Genomic DNA, 21,825 nt, shown 5'->3' with positions numbered 1-21,825 from the left:
CCAATTAACACCTGGCAATGACACCACAGAACTGAGGATCAAGAGGCTAAAAACCCATGACTAACAACACAGAATCATAGACATCGCCTACATCATATCATCATGATGAAGTGAAAAAAATATATTTTTATATCTTTACAAAATAAGGTTTACTACAGCTATTAAATATACCTCTACAAAATATTCCTTTACATAGAGCAAGAGAAATTTTTTCATTAAATACCATTTCATAGATTCTAAGACACAATTTTATCACATCTAAACATAAACAATCAGTTGGCATTTTATAATCAAATGGAATCCTGAAATACAGAATAATTTATTCTGAGATCAAGCTTGTGTGACCTTGGTATCATTCAGACTGGCCTAATTCTGCTTCTCATAACAGCTGAATTACTGGACTCAATCGTGAGTACAACAGTAAAATAACATTTCAAAAAAAAAACGAGTACAATTAGACACAGTATAGGTGGCACTACATTCGAAATGATAGGAAGACAACTATAAAACATCTACTTTACCTCAAAGACAGAAATATTATTTTTTCTGTAAATCTCATTGGCAGGAGGATGGAACCAACCACATTTCTTCATGTGCTGCTGGAGAATAGTTCTACTTTTCATATATTTTAAACAGAATTCACAAAGATACAATTTAGGCAACCTGTAAATAATAATTAAACAAAAAAAGACAGGGCTTTTTAGAAGACTGTAAACTTCCATAACTATCCTTTTTGACTCTCATTACTACTCAAGTAAAAAAGGTGGAGAATGTATTGTCATCCCCATTAATCAAATGAAAGAGAGAAAACAAACTACAGATAAAACTAATTTGGTTAATGGCATCCAACTAATTAACAAGGAAGGCAAGGGTGAGAAGTAAAAATAACCAATGCAGTGATCTTCCTATTAGACTAATACTTCCCAGGCTTTTTAAAAGTTACCCACTTGGCAGACAATGAAAATCTCATATCCTTCCCTCCTTGATAATCTTTACTAAGTAGAAAATAAAGCCTACCTTCAGAACACCCCAATAAGTGAAGAAGATTTTGTCAAGATATACTTTCTTCCTTTATTTGATCATTCATCCATTTTTTTTGGAACATGGGTTTGGACTGTGTGGATCCACTCATACATGGATTTTTCTTGGTAAATACAGTACACAGTAGTATAAATGTATTTTCTCTTCTTTATGATTTTCTTAACATTTTTTCTCTCTAGCTTACTTTATTCTAAGAATATAATATATAGTAACACAAAGTATTCTTAGAATACTTTATTCTAAGAATATATAGTAACACAAAATATCTAAGAATATAATATATATGTAACCCAAAATATCTATCACTTGACTGTTTATGCTATTGGTAAGGCTTCTGGTCAACAGTAGACTATTAGTTAAGTTTTGGGGGAGTCAACAGTTATACATGGATTTCTGACTGCGTGGGGAGTTGGTGCCCCCAGCCGCAGTGTAACTCAAGGGTCAACTGTACTACTGTGTGTCAGACCTTGTGCTAGGTGCACTAGGTATAGAGTGCTGAGTAAAATGGATATAAAGTGGGTATTATAAAAGCAGACTTTACACATCTTTTTAAGTATAAAACTATAATAATATGTCTTTTCAAGTTAGGACACACTATACTACCTCCTTCCTCCTACCCCTGAAATTCTAGCTTTCCCTCTAGTTAAATATCCCATTAAATCCTGCAACTTAAAAGTCTATTATTCAACAAGTGAAATGAAAGTTCAAATTATTCTTTCAGATGTTGTTATTAATTTATATATAATAGTCATGCTATTTTAGCAGTAATTTAATAGGACTTCTTTACAATGTCCCTTTTATGAGGAGCTAGGCAATAAAGTGATTGGATCAGTTCATAAAGTAATGGAAAAATATAACCTAAGTTAAAAGTCAGTGACTTTTATACCTATTTTAGTCTAATCCAGAAGACCATGTGGCTCTCTACTATAAAATACACACCTCATTTATCCTCAGCACAGAGACTTCCCTGCACCCAAACTGGGCCCAGAATCGGTCATGCCTTGGTAATCTGAGATCTGAAACTATCATTAAAAACTACATATACAAAAATACTAAATATGATAACAAAAATTATAATCCAAACAAATTACTGCATTTTCTCTCAAATAATACGTACTGAAACTGAAGGAAATTTTAGTAAACCTCATTAACTTAGTTATCGGTTTGGTTAGCTATGCTTTAAAAAAATTACACTGGAATTAAAGAAAAAGTTGATTAACACGCAAAAACGTCTAATTTGTTAAAGTGTGAAGACCACACTATTTTTTCAAGTACTACTTTGGAAGCCACTTTTAAAACATAATTATACTTTATCTGAAAACATTTAACGTTCAACTAAGGCCTTTGCCAAGGTGTATTCATGGAGCGCTAGTCCTGTATGCAGTTAAGTGTTTCGTGCTCAAATAAGGATGGAAAAAGGCATGTATGTGACTTTTTTCCCTTCTCCCTTGGAGATTTACAATTCATTCTTCCTATACAATCTCACAGCTTACTTTTAAAACTGTCATTCACAGCACACTAAAAGTTTCCAGGGAACTGCTGAGGTATAATATTTCTAAGCATCTACAATATCTAATACTGGTTTTCAAAATTTCTCATATTAGACAAACCAATACAACCTGAAATTACGTCATTAGTACAAAAGTCATTCCAAAATAAAGTACTGAGTAAAACAAATAACAACTGACATTACAAAACTGAAGTCAAGAAACAGGAGCCAAGAGCACTGAAAAGAAAGGTTTCCTAGGTGACTCTGCTTATTTCCTTTGCATGCTGCCTCAAGTTCCACTACTCAGAGAAGGAACGGCAGTAAGATAGATAGCTTTTTTCTTCTTTACCACCAGAATTAAAAAATCTCGAAACAAAATGGCCCCAATTATAAACTTCATCATCTAATGTAGGCACTAGAAATAATAACCGAGTCTCAGAGCCGACCCACAACTGCCAGACTATTTTCCTGAATATGTGGATTTGGCATAATTTCTTCTTCTGCGAGAAAAAGTAGAAAGAGGTTCTCCCTGGGTGATAAATGCCATCCCCTTCTTCCTTACCTTTATTACCTTACCTTTATTTACCTGTGCTAAGTTCTCAATGAGCAATTCTAACTTGTTGCAACATAAAGATATAAAAGAATCTATGAATACAGTTTCGCTTTGAGGGCTAAATATTACAACTAAATATTCCCTACAATGTGAATCTGAGAAACGTTAAACAAAATCCTGGGAAAAAAGGAAGGGAGGGAAGAGTGACAGACCACTAAACTTTCCAGATTATGCTAAAGATAAATGCCAAAATTAAAAGCATCCAATTCAACTTTTAGGTCTTGGGACAGAGACATGAAAATAAAGTACAACTTATTTTGTAAGGTCTATGAAAGAAGGTCTAATTTTTAAAGCTCCTGCAGTAAGCAAGTTGTTCAAGAAAACCTAAAAAGAAATGAGATCTATAAAAAAATTACTGCCAAGTCTTATCAGGTAAATTTTAAGTTCATGCTATTTCCTTGGAATAGCAAGCTGTATGATATTTTCTTGATTAAAAAAAAGAAACCCAGCAAATCTTAGTATCTGAAAAGTAACAAAGTAAAAGCAAGCATCATAATCTACTTGATTCCAATTCAGTTCTCACTGAAAACATTTTAAAATAAAGCCTCTTACTTTATTATAACTAAGCCCACTGGGATGACACTGTTAGTCTAAAGGGAATCATCTGATAAAACTCCTAGAAAAAACAAAATGTTTTAGTAACAGTACCTAATGGCTGAAGTTCTTTCATTGAAAAAACACATTATATAGAAAGAACACCAGATCACACGCAAAGAAGTGCAGTTATAGAGAGTATGAACACTCTCAGCCCTAAAGAATACTGCTGGGTGCTGCTTTTTGTCACTGCCTTCCTGACAGAGCATCTAGGCCTTGACTATCAAATAGGCGTATGGTCGCTTTGATCAGCTGCATCATGGGCTGTAGCTTCCATACCTGAAATTGATTCTAGAGTCAGCCACTTTGCTGATACCCTAGGATGTGAAGTCAGGACTGGGCCACAACTAAATGCGCTTTAGAAGCACTGCTTCCCTTACTTCTAGGATGATGCAAATATACTCTTCCCAGGAACTCCTACAGTATCTTCTTGGCTTCTGAACATTGCCCAAGACAAAACCAATTTGTGTAGTCTTTAAAACACGTCTACTTGTGGTAAAAATTTAATACAACAACAAAAATTCTATCAAATATTACTTAAATCAAAGATTATGGTCAAAGCCATGCGAGATCAATGTAGATACAGATGCTACATGGAGTAGTGCAAGCTTGGTGGTTAAAGGTTATGGCTATGTGGTAAGAGAAAAGTGAGATTAAATCTTGGTCCTTCCACTTATAAACTGCATGGTCTTGAATATGTTTGCTGGACCTGGTCTGGAAAATGAAGACAGTAGTATTTACCTCTCACAGAATTATTCCAGAGATGTTTAGTCCAGTACCAAGCTCAATGATGGTAACCAAAGCTACTATTAATTTATGATTAATACTATGAAGAGTTTTATTCTTTCATTCATTTTATTTCACCATTTAATGGTCACCCAAAGACGTTAAGGATGCTGGTCTTTAGTAACTGGGGCTGTACATAATCTATGCATCAAATCAAGTCAGGAGCAGGATCAAAAGGGAGAGGAAACTCCCCAAGCTACTCAATTACATGGAACCCGTCCTTTAGAATTTCAGTATGCTCTCCTTGCAAAAAGGTTATTATGAAATAAGTTCTAAACAGCTCAGGAGTAGGATATCCCACGATCACAGGTACTCTTGCCTTCAGCCCATCTATGTCATGTTTTAGGAGGTCCTCTCTGAACCTGTCTGCCATATATGAGCATCACACGGCCCTGCTGGAGAATCTTAGGCTTCAAACTCTGGTTTATACTATTCAGTGCCCACGACTTAATCGTACTGCTCCAAATGAAGCAGCATTATTGGCTTCGTTGTTGTTGTTTCATTTTGTTTTGTTTTTTTACGTCAGAGATGCAAGATTACTTACTATACAACGCACACACAAGTATCTGGATATTATGGGAAATAATGCACAATCCCACTTCCCAAAAGATTTTCTGTTTGGGATCTTTTCTTTTTTATTTGCTGTAATTGTTCTGTTCTTGCATGCTTTGGGATTTTTAATTTTTTAAAAAGTGTTCAAAACCTTTAATATTAAGAACATAACTTAGAAGTAATTTAGCGCAGAACAATAAATAGTCATTAACAAAGTAAGGCCATAGGTTTTTTATTTGGTAAACGTAAGGTCTCTAAGCATTTTAGCCAATTCAAGTTTAACAGAACAAGCCTAAACTCATTTAAAAGTAGACATATGTATTTTTTAAATGTAACTAAGAGAATTATGAAGAGACAAAAAGTCATAATTACTAAAGAATCTATTAAACTATAGAATATTTTTTGATGGAAAATTCAGGGAACACACAATGGATAAAGAAATGTACAGAAAATGTTTAAAATTTTATTTAAGAAAGTTAATAAATTGTACAGTTCCTATCCCATTGCTGCTTTCTACTATGACTCCTATTTATTGATTATTTTTCCGCAGGCAATGTTTAAGAATAAACTGATAACCAATTCCCTCAAACCTGATTAAGAGATCAGGTTCTAGTGACAATCTTATCAGAATAAAAAACATTTTTAATGAAGCCTTTTCAGATGTTAAAAGGCAACAGCCTCATGGTTCCATTCTCATCATTCTCTTGAAAAGCAGGTGCTAAGGCTGGCTCTCTAATATCACCTCTGAGTCAATTTCCTCTCCTCCCCTTCAGTGCAAGAGTCAAGGTGCCTATGGTTTCAATCTCTCTGTACCACAATCCCTGCACCAGCTGATATACATGCACACTGAACAAGCTCTGTTGTCTAAGTTGAGCACCCTTTTTTGATTTGGACAGCTTGGAAAGAGCTCACTAAATAAATGATAATAATAATTTATTTTAAACCTAATGAAGAAATTAATTCCTCAGCATATTTCTTCTTGATCCCGTAATTCTCCGAATATCCAGAACTCTTGAGGAATTGCCTTGAGTACCTGAGCTCTGTAAGTAGTTGAGGAATTCCCTGCCCTCCTTCAACATAAATATATCATCACATATAATGTAATCTTCTTTTAACAAACTCACATTAATTGTTGTTCTCCCATGATATAAACAGAATGCTGCCTTACAGATTTAACAGTGTTTAGGGCTAACTAACCCTACAATAATTGGTTCTCAATTGCTGTTTCATGAGCTTGTGTGTTAGCTTCCTGAAGTTTTGCTTTCTCTTCTTTTTTTTTGGTCACTGAGGTCTGTGTCCATAATAACATTCTCACTCCTTTTTTTTCTACTTCTACTTACATTTGGAAACCAGACAGTTACCAAATTATGTGGAAAGAAAAAGTAAAAACAACACTGAGTTTTAGTTTTTTTTTAACAAATATACTAGCTTATTCCCAGCTCCTCAAAATAAATCATGTTAAAGCACTCTGTATACTGTAAAGCACTAAATAAATTAATGTTATAATTGCCAGTGCTAATATTTTGGACTAGCAATGTCACTAGATAGGTAAAAAGCCACATAACGAGCACTCTGAACATGTTTAACTCACAGAGCACTTATTACTCCTTACAACACTCTGCTAAATGGGAAACCCGAGGCATAAATAATTTACAAATTAAAGAGAACATTAATGTGACTGCTATACTTCAAAGTTTAATTTTTTGACCAAAACTTATTTTTCAACTCTTTTAATTTCAACCCTAAAGGAAAAAAATAATATCTGACATTACTGAGCACTTATCATCTTCTAACTGATTTACATGTTTTAACTCAATTTAATGTTCACAATAAACCCTATGAGGTGAATACTATATTTACCTCCATTTTGTATATAAGGAAACTGAGGTACAGGGTAGCTGGGTAACTTCTAAGGTTATACAGCTTATAAATGTCAGAATTGAGTCATGAAACCAATTTGGCTTTACTAAAAATGTTGCCTCATCCCAAAAAGCTGGTGACTGATTACTTTTTATGTCTGGAAAACCCAAGCTATTTACATGTACTGTTATCGCATACCTTTTGTTCAATTATTCCTGGGAAAACAAACTATTCACCAAGTTCATTAAATTATAAAAATTTAGATAAAAGGCTACTCAGTGAAGCTCTATTTATACTTAAGCAGTGTGAAATATGAAGGCAAATTTCTCCTATCCCTTTGTTTCTCTGACCATGTGTCAGGTCTCCGATTTTAAATAACAGCTTTTGGACAGGTTACAGAAGAGAAAATCTAGAAATTTTCAGGGATTAAGTGGCTGCCAAAATAAGCTGCTACACTATAGACATTTAAAAGCCAGCAGTTTCCTCAAATGTGTAAAAATGAGCAGAGTAAAACGTCCCCAAGATCTAGTGTTGGGAGTTCTATGAATCTAAAAACAGAAGGTAAAGGGTCTCTCAAAACATACCTTGAGTATTCTTGAGGATATGGGGAGGAGTACCAGGTGTGAATTTCATACTTCCCAAACTCAATGACAGAGGGACAGCGGACTTGTGGATCAGGCGGACCAGTTACTCCAACTTTCTGTGCAGTCAAAAAATATATCACAAAAGTTAGCTAAATTAAATCTACTGAGATAGGTATTTTAAAAAGCTGAAATTAAATGTCTTCTCAGGATTCTACAGAAGAACAAAAAAAGTCAGGAACAAACTAACAAGTTTTTTTTTTTTTTTTAAAGATTTTTTTATTTATTTATTCAACAGAGATAGAGACAGCCAGCGCGAGAGAGAACACAAGCAGGGGGAGTGGGAGAGGAAGAAGCAGGCTCACAGCGGAGGAGCCTGATGTGGGGCTCGATCCCACAACGCCGGGATCACGCCCTGAGCCGAAGGCAGACGCCCAACCGCTGTGCCACCCAGGCGCCCCCAAACTAACAAGTTTTGAAATAAGCTGTATTATTTTTTATAAACAGGGTACTTCAATGGAGAATAAAAATGCTAATAAATCTTTTAGAACCAAATGCACTGGTTCATTGCATTTTCCGTATTTAATAAGACTGCGAATATTTTCCGCAATTAAACTCACTCCCTTAATGACTTAGTTGTTAAAGAGAAGCTGCTGGCATTTGGGGATATAAGACAAAGAATAATTTTTAACAAGGAGGGAGAAGGAGCTCTGAACGCTTGCCAATGTCATACACACAGTGCCTCACCAGACAACAGAAACAACCCATTGAACATGTGAGCACATAGAGAAAAGAGTGACTTTTTGTTTGGGAAGGTAGGTAATATTAAAAGAATATGACAAAACAAGTATCAAAAGAGTCTTCATTTTACACTGCCTTTAAAATTCCCTTCATTAGTAGCTCTTCAGAGATTTAACCAACAACAAAAAAATACTGTTACACACATACTGTTACCCCTTTTATCTACTTTCTGTTTATAATGAAAACAATCTCTGTGCCCCCATTTCTACAATAACCTGAACTACATTATCTAAAAGAAGAGTAATTTGTAAAGCCTTTATGACTTCCACATCCACAATTTAAATATAAGCCACCGCTGATGACTATAAAGATCAGGTTTTAAAACCTTAAATTCTAGAGCAATTTGATTTGCTCTGTAACAATAGAGGAATAGATTCATACATATATACGTGTATATGGGTGAGTATATTATGTACACAATATACTGTATATTTATCATGGATACTCTATAAAAATTCATTTAAGACTTAGCATTGGGGTGCCTGGGTGGCTCAGTTGGTCAAGCATCTACTCTTGGTTTCGGCTCAGGTCAGGATCTCTGAGTTGTGGGACTGAGCCCCACCCTAGGGTTCTGTGCTTAGCTCAGAGTCTGCTTGTCCCACTCCCTCCCCCCACCTCCTCCCCCACTCACTTCTGTCTCTTTCTAAAATAAATACATACATACATACTTTAAAAAAAGACTTAACATTAACACCGACTTAAGAAAAAGAGTTAGAATTTAGCCTAATCAAACACAGTATTAATAACCCTTCATCAAAAGAAAAACCAACATTATCCTTCAACTTTATGCTTTAAAAACCAGAGAAATTTATTAAAAGTCTCTTGTTGGAGCCCACAGACACCCCCCCACACACACCCCTACACACTTTCTAACAAAACAGGAAAGATCAGATATTTTTATTCACTGTTCTATGTAAATTCATTTAAGGAAGAAGCCTCTTCACTACAACTAATAGGAGAACTCTCCCTGGCCTTTCTAACCATTCTCTTTTATAAAAAGGCCAAGGGACTTCTCTCAGGTTTCATACAGCCAGGTGAAACCTCAACCTCTTCTTTAGACATCTCAAAACAAAAGAGAAACACCTATTAGTTGAATCAATTGTGTTATGATACCAAGGAGTACTGGGGCTCTTCCAAATGCAAAAATCATTAAAAACAACCACACAAGATTAGGGTTAAAATAAGATTTTTTCATTTCTCAAAACCAAAATAAAACTTTGTAAAAAGGCTTTAAAAACGCTGTTCTTTAAACTTCATTCCAGAATCAACTACTCTAATTCATAAAGTAGCATCTTTTAACCTACCTTCACAGCTCAAAATAACAATAGTATAGACAGTAACAGAATAACCAAATATCAGAAAACTTCCTGAGCCAAGGATCAAATACAAAGCACAGAAGACGAAAAGATGCACCTGCCGAGGTACCGCCTCTTGTCTGAGAGCTTTCCCATCAGCTGCCCGTCGCTCTTCCAGGCGGATGCCCGATGTAAAAGTGGATATCCAGTTCCAGTATAACTGTTTGCACATCACCGCAACTAAGACAGTCTGTGTAAAGCCAGGTTCACGGCAGACTTCCCCACTGCCTTTACCTATCCTCACCTTTTTGCACTGTGAAATGGCTGGCACATACGCTCATCCACCTCTGTCCTCCACCACCATCTCCAACTCCCTTATGAAAGCCTCAAGAGCCTGTGTATTTCCGTTTACTAAGGTTTACAAGTTAACAAAGGCCCTCTGCAATGAGGAAGCAACAGCTGCCTCCAAACCACTCATTAACTCAGTCCTTGCCAAAATCAAACTGTCAAATATGAATGACGGGGGCACCAGGGTGGCTCAGTTAAGCATCTGCCTTTGGCTCAGGTGGTAATCTCAAGGTCCTAGGATCAATCCCCACAGCAGGCTCCTTGCTCGGTGGGAAGTCTGCTTCTCCCTCTGCCTCTGTCGCCTCCCCACCTCCCACTTGTGTGTGCACGTGTGCGTGCTCTCTCTCTCTCTCTCTAAGTAAATAAAAATTTTTTAAAAAAATCTGAATGACAAGGTTAGTTTGGGCTAGGTCTGCCTCTGTCGCCTCCCCACCTCCCACTTGTGTGTGCACGTGTGCGTGCTCTCTCTCTCTCTCTCTAAGTAAATAAAAATTTTTAAAAAAATCTGAATGACAAGGTTAGTTTGGGCTAGGTTTTATTTTTAAATTTTAACCAATATACTCTCTCATTAAACATGCAGCTTTCTAAAGCAGCAGCTACCTAATATAATCAAAAACACAGGAGCTCGCCTCCCCACCTCCCACTTGTGTGTGCACGTGTGCGTGCTCTCTCTCTCTCTAAGTAAATAAAAATTTTTTAAAAAAATCTGAATGACAAGGTTAGTTTGGGCTAGGTTTTATTTTTAAATTTTAACCAATATACTCTCTCATTAAACATGCAGCTTTCTAAAGCAGCAGCTACCTAATATAATCAAAAACACAGGAGCACCTGGGTAGCTCAGTGGGTTAAGCACCTGCCTTCAGCTTAGGTCATGCTCCCAGGGTCCTGGGATCAAGCCCCACAGTGGGCTACCTGCTCAGTGGGGAGTCTGCTTCTCCCTCTCCCTCTGCCCCTCTCCCTCCCCCTGCTTGTTCTCTCTCCCTCAAATAAATAAAATCTTCAAAAAAAAAACCACCATAATTTTTTTTAAACTAGAATTCTGCCACTTTCTACCTCCTTTTCATTTGAATATGCCAACATCCTGAAAAGATGACATATATTCCAAGTCAGAACAGACCTTTCAATCTAAGAAAGTAAGGGTGGGGGGCAAAATGCACTAGTAATTGGGCTAAACCAAAAGGTAACTTTAAATATGCCTATTCTAGATAATAAAACTTTTTTTACTAGCAGTTTATGAGAAAAGATTATTACTCTTCTGCAAAAACTCCACCTCCACCAAATGATTCTAATTCTAATTTCCAACATACAGAACCAACTCCTGAAGTACCCTCCAAGTTCAGATCCGGTACAAACATGAAAATTACAACTGCTCTACAACTGATATAGATACAGTTCTGCTCCCTTCCTCTTGCCTTCCATCAAACAGCTCCCCCCCAAACCTTCCCTTTCCATTCCTCCTGGGGGAATGGCATTCTGAAGTGGGAGTGGAGTGCAGGAGTATACCCTTATTATTAGTATGAGAATGTGAAGTGCAGGGAAAAAGAGAGGTTTTTCTGGTATTTGAACATTTTCCTACAGAAACACTAATAAAAAATAATTCTGTTCATTAGGGATTAGAAGTTGCATGATGAAAGAGAGATGTAAGCATGAGTTCACATGCCCCAAAATGAAGGGAGCATGAACTTAAAGAATAAAAAGAATCAGCATTTGTGGAGCCTTATACTGTTATCTCATTTAATCTCCACAGTCCCTTCCTCAAAGTAGAAAACAATATGCCCACTTCATAGATGGGGAAAAGGCTCAGAGAAGTTAAGAGGCAAAAAACTTCAGGAAAGGAACATCAACAGTGAAGAATAAAGAGAGAAAAGAACAAAATGGGAGAAATGAGATACAAAGTACACACTGCCCTCGATTAATTAATATTCTGAATTCCAAAGTTTTGAGTTTTTTTGAACTGGAACTTAGTTTCCCAAGAAGTGAAGCTACAAGTTCACAGACTCTTATCCAAAACCCTTCAAATAGAATGTGCCTTGGAATCTTGAATTTTTCTGTTGTTAGCGAAGTATTATATATGTATCTGAAATCGACAGTCCCGGTAGGATTTGGGGCAACACTCCATAATCAGACACACTAATATTTCTTTAGCAGAGCATATGAATATTCATATTAAATGGGATAAGTAAAGAATATGTAGTCTCATGTCAGTTCCCACCATGTTTTGTCAACAATTCTGTTTAGGTAAGTGAGATCTTGCTGTAAAATGAATTGTATATATTGTTTCATTCTCCAAAGAAGATAAACAGAAGGCCAATAAGCAAATGAAAAAAAATCACTAATCATTAGGGAAATGCAATTGCAAACCACAATGAGATATCCCACTTCACACCTATTAGGATGATACTATGAAAAAACAGAGGATAACAAGCATTGGAGGGGAAGTACAAAAACTGGAATCCCTGAGCAGTGCTGGTGAAAATGTAAAATGGTGCAGGGACTGTGGAAAACAGTTTGGCAGTTCCTCAAAAAATTAAACAGAATTTCCATATGAAACAGCAATAGAAGAATAAAAGAAATGAAAGCAGGGACTCAAAACAGGTATTTGCCCATCCATTTTCATAACAGCATTATTCACAACAGCCAAAAGGTAAAATCAACTCAACCGTCCATCGGATGAATGGATAAACATTCATGGTATATTTACCAAGTGATAAATATACATATAAACTCCGGTAAGGGAATTCTGAATGAACCTGGCTGAACCTTGAAGAAGTTATGCTAAGTAAAGTAAGCCAGACCAAAAGGGCAAATATTTTATGATTCCACTGAGGCTTACCTATAGGAATTAAATTCAAAGACAAAAAGTAGAATAGTGATTGCCAGGCGCTAGGGGAAGGAGAAAAGGGAAATTATGGTATAATGGGTACAGTTTCAGTCGAGGAAGACAAAAAAAATTGTGGAGATGGATGGTGGTGATAGCTGCACAACAATGTGTACCCATATAGCCGCTGGACTGTATTCTTAAAAATACATAAGATAGTAAATTTTATGTTATTTTTATTTTACCACAGTAATTTTTTGTTAAGTTTTCAGGAGTCTGGATTTCAGAATTGTAGATGTCTCTTTCTTCCCCAATGCTTTTTTTGTTCATCTACACTCAAGATATTTCCCTTGCTTTACCATTACATACTGATAAAGTCTAGGAGTTTATCTTCAGCCCTATTATCCCTTCTCTCCATAGGACCTCTAATCCAGTGACCCTACCAGTTTTTCACACTCCGTATGCCCTCTTTTCTCCTTATCCAGCTTAGATTCCAAGGTCTTTTACTCTACCTCATCTTTGCATATATACTTAGCTTCCCTGCTTTTCTCCCGATGCAATGACAAAATCCCAACTCTGGTTAAATTCACGTCTCCATATAATCCAACATCTGAATATGGTTAGAGAAAAACACAGCATCACGCTGTTCTCAATTTATAATTCTTAACTACTAACCTCAAATGGGCCCTTTGATGCTTCTCTAACTCCATTCACTCTCCCATTTTCCTTAAAAATTACTTCATACTTTCTCCTATCTCCTCAAGTCCCAACACCTCTTAGCTCATCTTCACTTCCAATCAATGCCTTTGCTTCCTACTACACTGGAAAACTAAGAAGCAGTCAAAAGAGAACTTCCACAGCTTTCCAAGCCACATCTACACGTCTACCCTCCATGCCCACAGAACCTGTCGTTCCTTAATACTATAGCTCAACTGTCTGTGCTCCCATCTAAAGTCAGTGCTTTCTCTTGCCCACTGGACAATCTTCCCTTCCCTCTTTGGCATCATCAGGTTTCTCTCCACCAGATCATTCCTATCAGCATATAAACCACTATTATTTCTTCCACGTTTAAAAAAATGGGTATGTTCTTTTGCCCTCACATCTTCATCCAACTATTCTCTTTCTCTGTTCCTCTTAATTGCAAACTACCTCAAAAGAGTAGCCCCGTATTACCTCTATAACCCATTTCTCTTTTTCTATTTCTTTCTGAATGAGCTCCAATTATATTTTCATCTTCGCCTTCCCTCATGGAAACTGCTTCACAAGTTCACCTCCATGTTACTAAATCTGATGGTCAATTTTCAGTCCTCAATTTATCTGACATATCCACAAAATTTTCCATTCCTTCCTTCTTGAAATATTTTCACTTCGTTCGTAAGGAACCAATAGCTCCAATATTTTCCTCCTCCACTGGCCATTCCTTCTCCTTTCTCCAATCTTTTTTTTTTTTAAAGATTTTATTTATTTATTCGACAGAGATAGAGACAGCCAGCGAGAGAGGGAACACAAGCAGGGGGAGTGGGAGAGGAAGAAGCAGGCTCACAGCAGAGGAGCCTGACGTGGGGCTCGATCCCAGAACGCCGGGATCACGCCCTGAGCCGAAGGCAGACGCTTAACCGCTGTGCCACCCAGGCGCCCCTCCTTTCTCCAATCTCTAAAAGTTGGGAGTACCTCAGGACTCCTCAGAGCTCTGCCCTTTCCTTTGGTGACCTCATCTAGTCTCCTTCCTCTTAGTACCACCAACTCACTGACACGTTCTACATTTACGTTTTCACCCCAGACCTACGCTTTGAATTCCAGACACATATATCCCACTGTCTACTTGGTATCTCCTCTCCTGAATGCCTTACAGGAATCTTAAGTTTAACGTGTTCAAAATCAAACTCCTGATCTTTTTTCCTCAAACCTGCTCCTCCTTAATTCCTTGTTTCACTATCTAATCCATCAGCATATCCTAATGGTCTACCACCTTCAAAACATAATGAGAATTCCAATTCTACCCCTAGCACTATGATCCAAACCACTGTTATCTCCTACTTGGATAATTCTAATAGCCTCTTAAGTTTCCTTCTTGTTTTTGTATTTCTGCCTCAATCTACAAGGAAGCCAGAGTAATTCTGTTCAAACTTAAGTCACTCTTCTACTCAAAATCCTCCAAGGGATCCTCACTCAGAATAAAAGCCATACTCCTTATAATGACCTAGAAAACCCTATCATATCTGACCTCCCAATACCTTTCTGTCCTCTCATCACCTAATTTCTATTCTACCTCATACTTACTCGGCTCCAACTACACTGGCCTTCTTTGTGTTTCCTTGACCATGCAAAGTACAAATCCCAATTCAGGGCCTTTGCATTTCTGCTCCCCTGTCTGGAATGTTACTCCCCCTGATACTCACATGGTTCATTCTCTTACCTCCTTCAGGTTTCTGTTAAATGTCAGACAGTCCCTAACCCAACAATTTAAAACTGCACAAAACGATCCTTTGCCTCTGAATTTTGTCTCCCTCCCTTGCTTTTTCTCCATAACACTACCACATGGTATACCATTTACTTTAACCTAGCCCCGTCCCAACGAAACTGTAAGCTCCTAATGAGGATTTTTTTTAAAAATCTTTTTTGTTCACTGTTGTATCTTCAGCACCTGGCAGATGGTAACCTGTACTCAGTAATATTTATTGTTAGATGTTATCTATGATAACAACCTCAGCTATTACCTACTTAGTTTCATCTATCACCCGTCTGCTGATATCTCCTACGGGAAACCCTCCTGACCTGCATATACATATATATACTAGGCTATAGAAATCCTCCATTTTAGATTTCATACAAGCCCCTAATTTATGTAAGGAAGGTCTCTTCTTCTATCAAAAAAGCTCCTCTTTCCACATTTAGTATCACCTACTCAAAACAGAAGAACACTGGGAGATTTATCTGGTTCTGCCCTCTCCTTCAACCCCAACTCCAAAAACCCTATCTTTCCCATTCAATCCTCAATCTTTCTCAAAATCTCTGCCTACTGTATCTCTTCCACCTTCGTTTGGGTCCCAGTCACTTTTTATTCTAATTATTGTAATCATTGGACTGGTAGATGTCCTTGTTCAGGTCTTATTCAATCCACGACTCACTGTATCACCAAAGCTGAGTTTCTAAGCACAAATACAACTATGTCACTCTTTTTAAAGTCTTCAATAGCTCCTCAAGAGCTATTTAACTACTTGAAAGAACTCCTGTAACTAAAAAATGAAGTACAAACTTCTTAACATGAACCATGGGACCTGTGTGATCTGGTCCATACTTAATTTCAATCTCATCTCTTACCTGAACTCCAGCCAAACAAGCTGCATGCAGCTCCAAGGGTTCAATAAGCTTTCTCAAACCCAAACCGGTCTTCTTGAAATGCCCTCCTCCTCTTGCCCAATAGTAAGTTTTTACTCATTCCCTCAACGGCCTGCTCAAGTATCACCTCTTCCATGAAGACTCCCCTAACATCCCTAGACAGATGCCTTCCTGTTCATTCTCATTTCATCTTATATATATCTCTATGGTAGCATGATACCATGAACTAGAAATTAAGAGTTAAGGAAGGATCTGGAGTCGGACTGGATGGGTTCAAATACTGATTCTGATAATAACAACTATATGACTCTAGGTAAGACAATCTTTCTAAGGCTTCATTTCTTCATCTGTAGAACAGGAATAAGTAATAAGGTTGTACTAAATGAAAAAAATTGATATATAATGCTATATGTAGTACCCGGCACACAGTAAAAGGGTATCTATTACTAACCACATGGCTTTGTTTATAAATATCTCTTCAACTGGAGAACAGGGACACATTTTCTATTTACCTAAGTATTTCTAGCACCTAGCACCAAGATAACTAGCAGAAACTCACATTTATCTAGTGCTCATTATATGAATGACACACTAAGCACTTTGCAAATATCAACTCATTGAATCCTTTCAACAAATCTATTAAGTAAGGTCACTCAGCAGAGGTAGGATTTGGACCTGTGCAGGCTGTTTCTAATACCTAGGCTCTTAACCACTATCTTAATAAATACTCAATAAAATCGTGCTAACCTGTCAAACAAATGAACTCAAAATACATTTAACTAGCCTTTAATATGTGACTTGTAATTAATGGGTAAATGCCTAAGACACTAAAACAACCTCCCATTCCCCATCTCTAATTTTACCAGTACCAAAGAGAAATCATTCCAACAACAAAAAAGCAGTCATGGGGATACTTCTAAATCCTGGCATGCCAAGACTCATGTCCTCTTACTAGCCTTTTTTTTTTTTTTTTTTTTAAAGAGAGAGAGAGAGAGAGAGAGAGAGAGAGAGAGAGAGAAGAGGGGTAGTATGGAAAGGAAGAAAGTATTTTAAACAGGCTCTACACCCAGCGAAGAGCCTGATGTGGGGCTCAGTCTCACAACCCTGAGACCATGACATGAGCTGAAATCAAGAGGCAGATGCCTAACCAACTGAGCCACCCAGGTGCCTGCCCCCCACTACTAGCTTTTAAAGCCCTCCAAGATTCAGCCCTATACTGGTTATTCAATGTACTTCTTACCATTGCCCAACAAAAATTCATTGTTTTATCTATCAAACTAAATACAAGCAGTTCTTGCTTTATATGATGCCATGTTAACACAAACATGACTATCTAAACGGAGATCAAATCTCAGTCACCACAGAAATGTATAAAGAATGGACACGATTCCACTAGGCACGTTTCCATTAACACAGTACCATGCAAAGCAAGGACTATCTGTACTATGACATCTTTATGAGCAACTACGGTGTCCTCCACATCATCTCCACAATGTGACTTGCATATATTAGGCCCTCAAGTATTTGTTGCTCTCATGGACCAATAATCACAATGTCTCTCATATTTATAGTTGTCATTCATTCCTCAAAGCTCAACTTAATGTTGTTTATCCTACCCTGGTAAGCCCTCATTCTCTCCATTTACCTAAATCTGAATCATCCTCTTAAGCCTGCTTCTTCTGTAATCATCTCAGATCGTAACAACTCCTACTAATCTTAGTATACTCTGAACATATGGAACAATCTGTATCATTTAATATAGCAATGAGTTACATTAATTCGTATTCTTATGTCACTGTTTGCTGTTTATCTTCTATATACTTTTCCCTACTTGGATTTAGTGCATGCCTTACGATTTTGATGCCTCTATAACTTTTTTTTTTTTAACAGCGTAATGCAGGACATTATTGTGATTAAGGGCATAAGATGTGAAGCCACACAGGCCTGAGTTCAAACTCTACTTCTGCCATTACTAGTTATATAACTTCAGGAAAGTCACTTAACTAAAAGTCTTGGTTTCCTCCTATGTAAAATGGTAATAACAATCCTTACCTCACAGGATTAGGAGAGTTGCTGAATATAGTTTATTCCATTTCTAATAACTGTTCAATTCTTTATGCAAAGAAAAAGATTAACAGCCCAGATTTCAAAAATGCTCTGTTAACTTTCCATAACCATACAAAAAGCCCCCACAAAAACCAATCAAATTCTTCAAAATTAGAAAGCATTAAAATTAGTATGGAAATATAACATGCTATTTGGTGATATTTTATGTAAAAATCACTGTATATATTTCAAAAAGGCTATTATGTTCCAATGGGATGAGCTGAATATAAATGCTTCTTTCTGGTGATGGAACTTTTAAGAAAAACCATTTCTTCCAGGCCCATAAGTTAACTGTTGAAAAAAAAATCCAGAACAAAAGCCTATAACTACTAATTTCTCATACTTCTGTTTTTCTTTTCAGAGGTGGCTCTTTTATGAACATATTCACTGCATAGCTAATGAAGAAACATAGTACCAGATAAATGATATTCTTACTTCTTCTGAAGTAAAAAAAGAAAAAAAAAAGAAAAATCAAAATGAATAAATAGATGGCCCTTTCTTATAAACAATTCACTAATTCTTGACTCAATCTGATAATGCATCATACAAAACTTAATTACTCAATAAAATCACTATGAGCAAATATTGGATTTGCTTTTCTGGGCACATTTCTCACTACATGGTAAGTCGTATTCTCGGTGAGAATAAAAACTGTATCTTACTCATAGCCTCTACACCTAGCACAGTTCCTAGAACCAAGACGGCATGCAATAAATGATAAGTTGTTGGCTGGATGAATTCCAAAATTAATTCCTGTATCACTTATCTTTTACTAGTGCAGCTGTAAGATCACCTAAGGCCCTGTAATCTTCCTGCAATGTTTTTGAAACAAACTTTGAACAAGCTTCTGCTCTGCCATGTCCAGTCTCTCAAAAATTACTTCATGCATTATCTTTGTAAATGTTTTCAAAACATCATACAATTTAACTAATGGTAACTTTCCCAATTGGTTTCAACCCACTTTCTCTATTCCATGAAGTCAGAGAACCAGGGAGTCAACCCTGATGTCCTCTTGCTCCCTTAAACAACACATCAAATCTATCACCAAGTTCTGCTGATTCCATCTCTAGAATATATTCTAAATCCATCCACTTCTCTCCCATTTCCACTGCCACCTCTCTCGTCTAAGCCACTTCTTTCATTTGAATCACTGCAAAAGCCTCTAAATAGGGTTTCCGTATTCCACTCTTGCCTAATTCTAACCCATTCTTCATATAGTGGCGAGGAAAAAAAATTAATGCAAATCTGATCCTATTTCCTTACTAAAATTATTCAATGGTTTCCTACTACAATTACAATAAAAACCCAAATCCTAACTTTTTCCTCAGCCTCTCTCTCCAGCTTCATCTTGTGTGACTCTTTTATTCATTGTACTCAAGTTATACTGGTGTTCTTACAGTTCCTCAAATTTACAGAGTTCTTATATATGCCTCAAAACATTTACACAGGCAGTTCTCCTATGTCTGGAACATTCTTCTCTCTAGCTCTTTGACTTGCTGACCTTCTACTCATCTTTTACATCTCTGAGTAAATTATTACTTCCTTAAAAGAGGAATCCCAACCTCCAGCAATCTAGATCAGGAAGCCCCTGTTATAATCTCTTGCTGCATTCTTATTTTCTTCCTATTACTTACTGGTTTGTAATTCATGATTTATTTATATGACTGTTTATATATATGACCATTTACTGCTTTATTGCCTCGCTAATGAAACTGAAAGCTTCATGAAAATAGAGTCTATGTCTTTTTGTTCACCCTTCAGCTCTCATACCATGCCAGGCACATGAATACTAAATGAAAAAAACTCATGGAGAAATACCACCTTCATAACAATTTTAGTTCACTGCCAATGAAAATAAACACAAATCAAGAATTCAAAAATCTAGTTGTTTATCTCCTTGGTGCCAGATACACACATGGACAATCACAAGTTTAATAAAATGCTGGGAGAAACACACAGTTAGCTAGATTACTGTTGATACAAATTTATATTGTCTCCACTGGGCCTCAGCAAGGTTCAGCATCCCTTTTAACTCCTTCTAGTCGACCTTTCTCTTCACACCACTATTATTCCAACTCCTGCCAACCAGACATCTAGACTAAAGGAGAAGCAATCCAGACAGAGGGAGTAGTAAGTACAAAAGCTCCGAGGCAGGAGGGTGCTTGGTGTGTCTGAGAAAGAGGAGTCCTGTGGCTGGAGTCAAGTGAACAAGGGCCAGAACAAGGGGGAGTAGCCAAAGAAAAAGGCAGCCAGGAGATGCTAGTGGGTCTAAAGATAAAGACAAAGACTTTGGTTGTTAAAAATTCTAAGCAAGTGCTTGCTTCAGCAGCACGTATACTAAAAATTCTAAACAAGACTGAAAGACATTAAAGGTTTTCTGTGCAGAAGAGTGGATGATCCAACTTAAGTTTGAAAATATTTACTCTGGCCCGTGTATAAAGAATACAGACTAGAGACTGGGGTGAAGGAGAAAAGCAGAAGCAAGGAGATTAGTCCAGGGGTATTACAACAGCCCAATCAAGAGACAGTGGTGGCTCAGACTAAGATAGTAAAGGTATAAAGAGTAAGAAGTAGTCCTATTCTGGATATATTTTGAAGTTGGAACCATTAGGATTTGCTGATGGATTAAATACGGAGTATGAAATAGAGAAAGAGAGACCCGATCCAGTAAAAGGACCAAACTGCCATTTACTCCCACTCTCCACTAAAAGAAAGCAAGGATTCTTAGAGAAATGGCTGAATCTATAGCTAGAACAGTAAGAGCCGAGAACATATTGCTGTGGTCAAAAGTAAGGATGATATATACAAACAATGAATCATTATGTTGTACACCTGAACTAACAGAATGTTATACGTCAATTACACCTCAATTTTAAAAAAGAGTTGAATACATTGGACAAAGTAAAAAAAAAAAAAAAAAAAAAAGACGGGGAGACATGTCAAAAGGACACAGTAGCTGGCTTGAAGAGGTTCCCCTGCCCAAATCTGTAACAATGTAAGCATCAAAATAAATACTGATAGCAATAAAATTATAATTCATAAAATAAGAATTTTCAAGTCTCAATAAAATGAGTAAATAAATGAGAAGAAAAAAAGGCTTTCCTTACAGTAGGATGCCAATTAGTAAACACCATAAAAGAAATGATGGAATTAGAAAATCATCTGTTTAGCAACCAACAAGTAATAGTTTCAGGCAAGAATCACCACTGGATGCTAAATCCAGTGGGTAAAAGTTTGATGAGAAACAGGATATTTACATGGCTTCAAAGTGTACTGCCAGAAGATACTTACAGAAAGAAAATAATTTTACAGAGAAGAAATTCCCCCTTAACGACGTGTTCAGAGTTAACATCACTTGTAACAGGACACATAGATACTACATACCTCCCGATACCATGCGCAGATGACATATCATCTCTATAGTGTTTCTGCCAAAAGTGGATCACCTGAATCTAATCATGATGAAACATAAAACAAGCTCAAAGGGATGGACAGTCTATGAAATAAATGACCTATGCACTTCAAAAATGTCAAAATCATGGAAGATAAAGACTGAAGAATTGTTCCAGATTAAAGGAAACTAAGGAGACATGACAATTATA

At 36.8% G+C, this 21,825-nt stretch overlaps 1 protein-coding gene across 1 annotated transcript in view; it reads right to left on the bottom strand.

Annotated features, from left to right (window-relative positions):
* Positions 1–21,825, bottom strand: part of KAT6A (lysine acetyltransferase 6A) — a 114,127-nt gene that overhangs the window by 17,401 nt on the left and 74,901 nt on the right. The window contains exons 9-10 of the mRNA XM_040643220.1: positions 7,520–7,635; positions 522–663 (exon numbers count right to left, since the gene is read on the bottom strand). Of these exons, the coding sequence (XP_040499154.1) occupies positions 522–663; positions 7,520–7,635 (258 nt within the window). The remainder of the gene's footprint in view (positions 1–521; positions 664–7,519; positions 7,636–21,825) is intronic.

Source organism: Ursus maritimus, unplaced genomic scaffold (assembly GCF_017311325.1).
Source record: "Ursus maritimus isolate PB19 unplaced genomic scaffold, ASM1731132v1 scaffold_28, whole genome shotgun sequence".
NCBI lineage: Eukaryota > Metazoa > Chordata > Mammalia > Carnivora > Ursidae > Ursus > Ursus maritimus.
This window is presented reverse-complemented; position numbering and strand designations above follow the sequence as displayed.